The 11,189-nt window shown below is 49.5% G+C and overlaps 1 protein-coding gene and 1 pseudogene across 4 annotated transcripts in view; both read right to left on the reverse strand.

Annotated features, from left to right (window-relative positions):
- Positions 1 to 8,975, reverse strand: part of BRAT1 (BRCA1 associated ATM activator 1) — an 18,080-nt gene extending 9,105 nt beyond the window's left edge. For 2 of the 4 annotated variants that reach the window (XM_023188473.1, XM_023188474.1), the window contains exons 1-3: positions 8,711 to 8,924; positions 7,504 to 7,646; positions 506 to 660 (exon numbers count right to left, since the gene is read on the reverse strand). In XM_023188473.1, coding sequence (XP_023044241.1) covers positions 506 to 660; positions 7,504 to 7,630 — 282 coding nt within the window. In that variant the 5' untranslated portion in view covers positions 7,631 to 7,646; positions 8,711 to 8,924. Of the gene's footprint in view, positions 1 to 505; positions 661 to 7,503; positions 7,647 to 8,710 lie in introns of all 4 variants that reach the window. The other 2 variants (XM_023188475.1, XM_023188472.1) reach the window with 2 other exon arrangements.
- Positions 4,366 to 4,461, reverse strand: LOC111523736 (annotated as a pseudogene).
- Positions 8,976 to 11,189: the final 2,214 nt, after the last annotated feature.

Genomic DNA, 11,189 nt, shown 5'->3' on the forward strand with positions numbered 1-11,189 from the left:
ATTAGTCATTCACTCATTTGTAGGCTGGGTCGCTGGAGGTGCAGGATGTGCGGTCTCGTTTGGTCCTCATGACAACCCCATGGCGCGGCTACAACTTCCATCTCCATCCTAGGAAGAGACGGAGGCCACGGCGTGGCTACGACCCCCATCTCCGTCCTAGGAAGAGACGGAGGCCACGGCGCAGCTACGACCCTCATCTCCGTCCTAGGGAGGAGCGGAGGCTTGCGGCCGTGGGCAAGGTCAGACAGCTGATCAGAGCTGGGAGCCAATCCCAGTCATCTTATTCCAAAAAATCTCAACTCCTTAGCCCCAGCATCACTCCGGGAGAATTTTTCAAAGGGGGCTACAGTCAGGGGTAAAAGCATGCAGTTCTGGCGAGGACACAGGGTCGGGGCAGGCTGCTGGGACATGGGATGGTGATAGCTACAAATGCCCCACCTGGCTGCAGGAGGAGAAGGTTGCCCACCTCTCCACGGGACACTCAGGTGGGAGGCCCCAGGCTCACCTGAAGATACTGGAAGCAGTTTTCCTCGGCTGCGAAGGTTCCCGCCAGGCGCAGTGAGAAGGAGAGGACCCCAGGACTCAGGTCCTGGACTTTCAGCACATGGGACAGCAGCTCCACCAGGCAGGGGTGCCCCTGCAGCAGCACGAGACTGGACTCTGTGGGGACAGCCCAGCCCAGGGGTTACCTGGGGCACAGCACCAGGTGTCCCCCTGGATGACCGCTCTTCTCCTAGCAATTCCCAGACTCTTTTCTTGCAGGGTGTTAGATTTAGGGATCCAACTGGGAAAAAAATATCTGCAACAAATATGGCAAATGACTCATAATTTTAATTCGGTAAGGGCAGAAAAACTAGAAAGCCAATACCTTAACAGGTGAAAGGCAGAACATTTTCACCTTGCACAACAGGTGAATGGCCAAAAATGCTGAAAAAATGTTCTGCCTCACTGACAGTGAAAAAGAAATACAAATCAAAGTGAAAGACCAGGCTGGGCACAGTGGCTCACGCCTGTAATCCCAGCACTTTTAGGAGGCCGAGGCGGGTGGTCACTTGAACTCAGGAGTTCGAGACCCGCCTGGCTAATATGGCGAAGCCCTGTCTCTACTAAAAATACAAAAACTTAGCCGGGTGTGCTGGCTCATGCCTTCAGTCCCAGCTAATCAGGAGGCTGAGGCAGGAGAATCGCTTGAATCCAGGAGGCAGAGGTTGCAGTGAGCCGAGATGGCATCACCGCACACCGCACACCCCAGCCTGGGTGGCAGAGCGAGACTCCATTCCAAAAATAAAATAAAATAAAACAAAAAGTGGAAGAGCATTTTCACCTTTCAAATTGGTACTTTTCCTTAGACAGCGCTCTGTGCAAGGAGGTACAATGGAACAGGCATTGCTCTCTAGACGTGGCACCCTGTATTTCTATACCTAGCTACGCTATTGCTTAAAAGCACCAGTGGTGAAAAAGATATTTTGAGGCAAAGGCTGGGAGAGTTTCCCAGTGAAAGGCTCTTGTAGAAAGAATGTGGTTCAGTAAGAAGGAGAGTGAGGAGCATGCAGAGGAGGAGAACCAGGCCAGGACTCAAAAAGCACTGAGTCCACCTGAATCAGCACCGCAGGCTGGGTGAGGTGCTCATACCTGTAGTCCCAGCACTTTGGGAAACCAAGGCAGGAGGATCACTTGAGCCCAGGAGTTCAAGACCAGCCTGGGCAACAAAGCAAGACCCTGTCTCTACAAAAAAATAAAATAAAATAAAATGAAAATTCGCCTGGAGTGGTGGCACACATCTGTAGTCCCAGTTACTCAGGAGGCTGAGACGGGAGGATCGCTTGAGCCCAGGAGTTCGAGGCTGCAGTGAGCTATGACTGTACCACTGTACTACAGCCTGGGCGACAGAGGAAGACCCTGTCTCTAAAAAAAAAAAAAAAAAAAAAAAAGGCGGGGGGCAGTGGCTCATGTCTGTAATCCCAGCACTTTGGGAGGCTGAGGCAGGCAGATCACGACGTCAGGAGATTGAGACCATCCTCACAAACACAGTGAAACTCTGCCTCTACTAAAATATAAAAAATTAGCCGGGTGTGGTGGTGTGCACTTGTAGTCCCAGGTACTCAGAAGGCTGAGGCAGGAGAATTGCTAGAACTTGGGAGGTGGAGGTTGCAGTGAGCTGAGATTGCACCACTGCACTGCAGCCTGGTGACAGGGCAAGACTCTGCCTCAAAAAAAAAAAACCACTGAGTTCAAAACTAAAAAATCATTGTTGAAGGTTTTGAAACAAAACAGATTTAAAATACTAAACAATAATAACAGAAGCTTGTGATGGCCTGAAGGTCAAGTGCTCTGAGATCCTTCAGTTGCCTGGGTAGAGAATGGAAAGTCTAATTAACTTCAGACTTTTTTAAAAAATCCAGTTCTCATGTTAAAAATATAAGGGTAACCACTAAAGAACATAAATAAGCCTGTGGTCCCAGCATCTTGAGAGGCTGAGGTGGGCAGATCACTTGAGCCCAAAAGTTCAAGACCAGGTTAGGCAACACAGAAGATCTTCTCTCTATAAAAATTCGCTGGGAGGCCGGGCGCAGTGGCTCAAGCCTGTAATTCCAGCACTTTGGGAGGCTGAGACGGGCAGATCATGAGGTCAGGAGATCGAGACCATCCTGGCTAACACTGTGAAACCCCGTCTCTACCAAAAAAATACAAAAACTAACCGGGCGTGGTGGCAGGCGCCTGTAGTCCCAGCTACTTGGGAGACTGAGGCAGGAGAATGGCGTGAACCCGGGAGGCAGAGCCTGCAGTGAGCTGAGATCCAGCCACTGCACTCCAGCCTGGGCGACAGAGCGAGACTCCGTCTCAAAAAAAAAAAAAAAAATTCGCTGGGCGTGGGGGCACACATCTGTAATCCCATCTACGCTGGAAGCTGAGACGGGAAGATCGCCTGAGCCCAGGAGGTCAAGGCTGCAGTGAGCCGTGATTACACCACTGTCCTCTAGCCTGGACAACAGTGCAAGAACTTGTCTAAAAAAAAGAACATAAATAGAATGTATAACTTCAAAACCAGAAGAAGAAAGATTTAAAAAAAAAAAAAAGCTTTATCAATCCGATGGAGGGCAGAAAAGGAGGATAAAGGCACAAAGATAAGGCACAGGAAATTAAAAAATACAAAAGAATTTGAATCTAACAGTCGCCTCGACAAATTAAAGAGATCGAACTCATCTGTTAAAAGAAAGAGTTGCTGAGATTAAATTAAACACTGAAAACGAGCAATGCGGTGTTTCTAAAAACAATAAAATGCAACAATGGGAAAGACTGGGAGCAGGAGAGAAAAAGATACAGTAGGGAAATTCTAACTTTAAAGAAGATGGTGTAGCAACAGTCATAGCAAACAAAATGGGCTGTAAAGCAAAAAGCAGTATTCACTCAGAAGAAAGTTCACTGATCACACAGAGAAGTTCCAGAAAGACACAACATTCCTACATCTAGGTATATCTAACCTAACGTCAAAATGTGTAAAGCAGCCTCAGCAACGTGGTGAAACCGTCTCCGCAAAAAAAATACAAAAAAATTCGCTGGGTGTGCTGGTGTGTCCCTGCAGTCCCAGCCATCCAGGAGGCTGGGATGGGAGGATCACTTGAGCCCAGGAAGTTGAGGCTACAGTGAGCCGTGATCACGCCACTGCACACTAGCCTGGGTGACAAAGTGAGACCCTGTCTCCAAAAAAAAAAAAAAAAAAAAGCCAGGCACAGTGGCTCACATCTGTAATCCCAGGGAGAGGCTGAGGCGGGGGCAGACTGCTTGAGCCCAGGAGTTTGACACCAGCCTGGGCAACACAGTGAAACCCCATCACTACAAAAAATACAAAAACTTAGCCGGGCATGGTGGTGGGCTCCTGTGGTCTCCGCTATCAGGGAGGCTGAGGTGGGAGAATCATCTGAGCCCAAGAAGTCAAGGCTGCAGTAAGCTGAGATCATGCCACTGTACTCCAGCCTGGGCAATAGAGCAAGACTCCATCTCAGAAAAAGAAAAAGAAAAAAATATGTAAAGCAAAAACAAGGATGCAACTCAAAGAAAAGTCATGAATCCATGACCTTGGTGTAAGCTTTTTACACACCTCTCAGAAACAAGCAAACAAATTAGCAAGAACATAGCAGGTTTGAACTAATGAACAAGTGTGGAAACTACACTGTCTCCATCAAGTACAGCGCAGGAGAAATGACAGAGGCTGGGAGGGAGGAGGAAACAGGAACTCACTGTGAATGCAGACTCGGTTTCTTTAGGAGAACAAAATTCGATTGTGCTGATGATTCCAGAGCCCTATAAATTTACTAAGAACTGCTGAATTGATACCATTTATTTATTTATTTTGTCTTTTTCTCATGTCAGACGGGTCACGTACCGACATCATACCACGGTTCCACGGTGCCACATCTCACACATGCACCTGAACACTCAATTATCATGCTTAGGCTGGGTGTGGTGGCTCTCCACTGTAATCCCAGCACTTTGGGAGGCCAAGGTGGAGGGATCACCTGAGGTCAGGAGTTGGAGACCAGCCTGGCCAACATGGTGAAGTCCCATCTCTACTAAAAATATAAAAATTGGCCGGGCGTGGTGGCATGTGCCTGTAATCCCAGGCACTCAGGAGGCTGAGGCAGGAGAATCAGTTGAATCCAGGAAGCGGAGGTTGCGGTGAGCCAAGATCGTGCCACTGTACCCCAGCCTGGGCAACAGAGCAAGACTTGGTCTCAAAAAAAAAAAAAATTATCATGCTTACAAACTACAGAAGGATCTGGTAGACGTTAAGTGGGTGAATTGCAGGGTATGCAAATTATATCTCAATAAAGCTACTGAAAAATACTTCTTAAAATTTGAATACAGGCCGGGCATGGTGGCCCGCTCCTGTAATCCCAGCACTTTGGCAAGCCCAGGCGGGAAGACTGCTTGAAACCAGGAGTTCCAAGCTGCCTGGGCAAGATGGTGAGACCTCATCTCTATGAGGAAAAAAAAAAAAAATAGCTGGGTCTGGTACACACCTGTGATCCCAGCAACTCAAGAGAATGAGGCAGGCAGACTGCTTGAGCCCAAGAGGTCGAGGCTGCAGTGGGCTGTGATCACACCATTGCACTCCAGCCTGGGTGACGGAAAAACCCTGGCTCGAAAAAAAAAAAAAAGAAAAGAAAAAGAAAGTAAAGAAAAACTGACTACAAATTAGGCCACAGTTGAAGATCTTCAAATACCAAAACATCAAACTCATACAGTGAAATCTCTAGAACACTGAGAAAACTCGCCTGGGTCCTATGTCTCAATAAAAGTCTCAATAGCTATAAAGATTCAAAACATACATTTTCTAACCTCCATAAAATAAATTAAAAATCAATAATAAAAAGACTGGAGAAATCCACATTTTGAAACTAAATGATACTCTTTTAAATAACTTGTGGGTGGAAAATCAGAATGAAAAGCATGAAATACTTAGAACTAAATTACAACCAAAGTACTGCATAGTAAAACTTGTAAGATGTTGCTAAAGTTATACTTTTAGAGAAACGCACTCTTAAATATATATACACACAAATATACGTACACATATATACACACATACATACACACACACACACACACACATATATATATATATATTTTCTCTTTTTTGAGACAGAGTCTCACTCCATTGCCTAGGCTGGAGTGCAGTGGCGTTACCTCGGCTCACTGAAACCTCTACCTCCCAGGTTCAAGTGATTCTCCTGCCTCAGCCTCCCGAGTAGCTGGGATTACAGGCATGGACCACCATGTCAGGCTAATTCTTGTATTTTTAGTAGAGATGGGGTTTCACCATGTTAGCCAGGCTGGTTTCCAACTCCTGACCTCAAGTGATCTACCTGCCTTAGCCTCCCAAAGTGCTGAGATTATAGGCATGAACCACTGCGCCTGGCCTTAAATGTATTAGAAAACAAGGAAGATCCAGATATTTAGCTCAAAAGAGGGTAAACAGCACTTTGGGAAGCAGAGGCAGGTGACTGCCTGAGCCCAGGAGATCGAAAACAGCTTGGGCAATACAGTGAGACCCCATCCTAAAAAAAAAAAAATACAATATAATTTAAAAATAAAATGAGTAAAAGAACAGGGTAAACCAAAAAAAGTAAAGAATAGAAGAAATTAAAAACATGCGGTCCATCCCAACGCAATGATCAATCATAAAAATGAACATTTCCACGCAAGAATATTTATGTAAAAGGAAAGCCATGATGACACTATTTTTTTTTGAGACGGAGTCCATTCTCAGTCGCTCAGGCTGGAGTGCAGTGGTGCGATCTCAGCTCACTGCAACCTCCGCCTCCTGGGTTCAAGCCATTCTCCCCTCAGCCTCGTGGGTAGCTGGGATTACAGCGCATGCCACCATGCCCGGCTAATTTTTATATTTTTAGTGGAGACAATGTCTCACTATGTTGGCCAGGCTGGTCTTGAACTCCTGACTTAAAATGACCTGCCTGCCTTGGCCTCCTAAAGTGATGGGATTACGGGCGTGAGCCACTGTGCCCAACCTATGACACTACTTAAAATAATGAAAAATGAGAAATATAAACATCTAATAACAACAGTGGAGGGATTCAATGAATTATGGTCCACTCCTATAGCAAATAACATGTAGTCAATAACATTAACATATTACGTGGAGAAAACACTCACTATGACGGCAAGAGAGAAAGCAAGACACCAAAATTATATTTACGGTATGACCTCATTTCTTTCCCAGAAAAATACAGCTTTATGATGTGTCATGAAAAAGGCTGGGAGGAAATTAAAGGGTTGATGGTTTAATTTTCCTCTTTACTCTTTTGTTCATGTTTTAAAGAACATGAATTACTTTTTTTTTTTTTGAGACAGGGTCTCTATCACCCAGGTCCGAGTGCGGTGGCACAATCATAGCTCACTGCAACCTCTACCTCCCGGGCTCAAAGGATCCTCCCATCTCAGCCTCCAGAGTAGCTGGGACTACAGGTGCGCCACCAGGCCCAGCTAATTTTTGTTATTTTTTTTTTGAGATGAGGTCTTGCTATGTTGGACCAGGCTGGTCTCGAACTCCTGGATTTAAGCAATCCGCTTACCTCAGCCTCCCAAAGTGCTAGGATTATAGGTGTGAGCCACTGCATCCAACCCCTATTTTCATAATCAGAAAGAAAACAAACCTGATGTCTTAAACACACTAAATACAATAAGAACAACAATAAAATAAGTTTGTTCACGCCTTCCACAGAACTGAACCTTGGGATGCCCTGATCGTTGCTGAACTGGCTGACTTGCAAGCTCTAACTCTCCAGATAATTCTCTCGGGCTTCATCTTGACTTGCCCTCAGTCTGCCACAGATAATCTTTAGGAAGTGAAGGAAAGACATTTGATTTGCAGTTTCTGCCCTTCTTCCAGGACAGGGGAGTCCCCACGCGGTCCCTGCTCCCTGTTCCAGGCTCTGCGTCTGTTCTCTGGATAGACAGTAAACAGCAGCACCACCTCCTTACCTCCTTCAGTGACCGTTTTAAACCAGTCCAGCAGCTTTTCCAAACAGGTGTCATCTGCCACCGGCTGCCTGGGATCTACCAGAACAGCACAGAGAGCTGGGAGCAGCCGGGAGCATTCGGGGTCCATGGTGAGGCCGCAGTTCCTGCAAAGGCAATGTGAGAGCCAAACCTCAATGCCCACTGCAGACCCAGCTCGTTCTAGTCACAGCAGCCCGCCATGCCTGCTCAGGCCTGGGAAGAGGCCCCAGAACTTTCATCTCAGACCAGGAGAACCATGATCCCCAGACCAGAAGTCTGTTCTGCAGGGACGGATCAAAGCTTTGGTCTAGGTGGGGCCCTGAGCGCTGCTGCCGGGGCTGAAAGGGGCAGATGAGAGTCTGGCTGAAACCACCAGGCCTCCGGAGCTGAAAGTCTGTCACCCTTGGGCTTTGGTGCAGTAAGGGCAGCAGCGTGGTGCTGGCCAGGCTGCAGGTGGGCCAGAGTCAGGGGCATCTTTGAGTTCCGGGGTCAGCCATGTGTGCAGGGGGATATCTATCCATGCCCCAGGGCCAGTCGGGGCTGGAAAGTGTCTGTCCCTCCCAACGTCAAGTGGTGGCTGCATCTGAGGTCCAAAAGCCAGCAGCGGGGTGCAGAGGGGAACGGGCGACTGTCCGTGTGTCTGTCCCTCTCAGGGTCAGTGTTGGCTGTATTTGGCGTTCTGCAGTCCGCAGGAGGGTGCAAAGGGGAAGGGGCGCCTGTCCGTGTGTCTGTCCCTCCCAGGGTTAGTGGTGGCTGCATCTCACGTCCTGCAGCCGGCGGGGGGAGGGGGGTTCGACGGGGTGCGGGGGGCCCGGCAGGGTGCGGAGGGGAAGGGGCGCCTGTCCCTCCCAGGACGGGGTGTGCATCCGTGCGTCCGGCCTCGGGGGGTGGGCGGGGTGGTCAGTTGGCTGTGTCTGACCGGGGCATCGTCTGCCAATGCCCAGGGAGGCCGCGTCCCGGGAAGAGGAACCCTCTCAACACTTTGGAGTCGGTTTTGGCCGCGGGAGCCAGGCCCGAGGGTCCAGAAAAGGCGCCAGACCAGGCGGCCACAGTCGGGCTGCGAAGCGAGCGTAGGTCGCGTACACCCCGGGCTGGGCTGCTTCCTGGCCCTCCCGCCCCCTCGGCCGGGCCTTGACCTCCTCACGCCCGGATACCGCTACCGCGACCCCCCAGACTCCGCGCGCCTCACCGCTTGGTTCGGTCCTCCGCTGCAACCACCCTTTCCCCAAGGCTCCGCCTACGGACTGTGCCACCTGCCAAGCCCGGAGGAGGAGGAGGACAGAGACGGCTGGCGTGGGGAACCGAGATAGCTCCCCTGGAGCCCCCTCTAGAAGTCTTGAGGGCTCACACTTAAAGGAAGGAGTTCAAGCTGAGAGGGACAGGCAGGCGCCAAGCCGGTCGCTCCGACTGATCACCCCCGCCAGGCACCCGGTGGTACATGCCGAGCATCCGGTGGGTGGGCGGGGCGTCCCGGGGCGTCTCGGGGGCGGAGATCGCTGAGGAAGGCGCGGCGTTGTGTCCGGAGGGGCGGGGCCTAGCCTTCCGGGGCCTCGCCTTCCTAGGCCTAGCCCTCCGCGGCGCCCTGTGTGTGCATCCGCCCGAGCGAGAAAACCACGTGCTGGAGAGAAGCGTCCTGATCTATGCATCAAAGCCCTTGGTTATTTGGCTTAAGGTTCTCAAATAAGGTCCTCCGCGGCCGCCCTGTGGCTCATGCCTGTAATCCCAGCCCTTTAGGAGGCGCAGTTGGGACGATTGCTTGAAGTCAGGAGTTAAGACCAACCTAGGCAACAAAGCGAGACCCTATCTCTTACAATTGAAAAAAAAAAAAAAAAAAAAAAGGCGGGCGTGGTGGCTCACGCCTGTAATCCCAGAACTTTGGGAGGCCTAGGCGGGCGGATCACGAGGTCAGGGGTTCGAGACCAGCCTGGCCAACATGGTGAAACCCCGTCTCTACTAAAGATACAAAAATTAGCCGGGCGTGGAGGCGCGTGCCTGTAATACCAGCTACTTGGGAGGCTGAGGCAGGAGAATCGCTTGAACCCGGGAGCCGGAGGTTGCAGTGAGCCGAGATGGTGCCACTGCACTCCAGCCTGGGCTACGGGGTGAGACTCCGTCTCAAAAAAATGAAAAGAAAAGAAAGTCAGCCAGACGTGGTAGCACGCGCCTGTGGTCCCAGCTACTCCAGAGGCTGAGGCGGGAGGATCGCTTGAGCCCACAAGTTCAAGGCTGTAGTGAGCTGTGATCCTACCACCGCACTCCAACCTGGGCAACAGAGCAAGACGCTGTATTTTAAAAAAGCAAAGAAGCAGAAAAATTAGGTCCAAAAAATTGAGTACAAAACACCAACTGTGTATTCGAGAGTCTCAAAGCCAGTGGATAGACGAGGCTCATGTTCCCAAAGCATTGTTTTATAGCAACATTGTTGGGAGCAAACACCAGAAGTATTTAGGAAACAAAGCAGAATTCCTATGGATATTAAAATTTAAAAATTTAAAAGCACTGACTTTGCTGGGTCAACTTGTTTTATTTTATTTATTTATTTATGGAGACAGAGCATCACTCTTTTTGCCCAGACTGGAGTGCAATGGCTCAATCTCAGCTCACTGCAACCTCCACCTCCTGGGTTCAAGCAATTCTCCTGCCTCAGCCTCCCGAGTAGCCGGGATTACAGGCGCCCGCCACCATGCCTGGCTAATTTTGTGTTTTTAGCAGAGACAGGGTTTCACCATTTGGCCAGACTGGTCTTGAACTCCTGACTTTAGGTGATCCGCCCACCTAAGCCTCCCAAAGTGTTGGGACTACGGGCGTAAGCCAACGCACCCAGCCGTGCTGGGTAACCTTGGAAAAGCAACTTCCCTGACCCTTGCATGCCCTCCGCACACACACACACACACACATACATCCTTAGAACTACATGGGTGAAAAGGTTTGAAATGCACGATTATCTTCCCTGAAATTTGGTTCCTCATTGTGAAATGAGATACTAATATTCACCCAGTTAGGTAATTGTGGAGAAAAGGAAACTTACAGTAACACTGTGCTCAGTGCTTTACTTACTGTAAACTTGTATGATTCTACAGCAACTGTAAGAGAGTACCACCACCAGCCCATCAGATGAGGAAACTGAGGCACGGAGAGGCTAACTCATAAGGCCTTACAGCTAGTGGGCTGGCACAGCTTGGATTTGAACTGAAGTAGTCTGGCTCCAGATTTGAATACTGTATTGTACAGGTCTACAATTTTTTTTTTTTTTTTTTTTTTTTTTTGAGATGGAGTCTCACTCTGATGTCCAGGCTGGAGTGCAGTGGTGCCATCTCAGCTCACAGCAACATCCACCTCAAATGTTCAAGTAATTCTCCTGTCTCAGCCTCCCGAGTAGCTGGGACTACAGGCACCCACCACCCCTGGCTAATTTTTGTATTTTTGGTAGAGACGGGGTTTCACCATGTTGGTCAGGCTGGTCTCAAACTCTTGACCTCAGGTGATCCACCCACCTTGACCTCCCAAAGTGCTGGGATTATGGGCGTGGGCCACCGCACCCGGCCCAGGTCCACAATTTCTTTCTTTCTTTCTTTCTTTTTGAGACGGAGTCTTGCTCTGTCGCCCGGGCTGGAGTGCAGTGGCCGGATTTCAGCTCACTGCAAGCTCCGCCTCCCGGGTTTACGCCA

Source organism: Piliocolobus tephrosceles, chromosome 8 (assembly GCF_002776525.5).
Source record: "Piliocolobus tephrosceles isolate RC106 chromosome 8, ASM277652v3, whole genome shotgun sequence".
In the NCBI taxonomy this organism is placed as follows: domain Eukaryota; kingdom Metazoa; phylum Chordata; class Mammalia; order Primates; family Cercopithecidae; genus Piliocolobus; species Piliocolobus tephrosceles.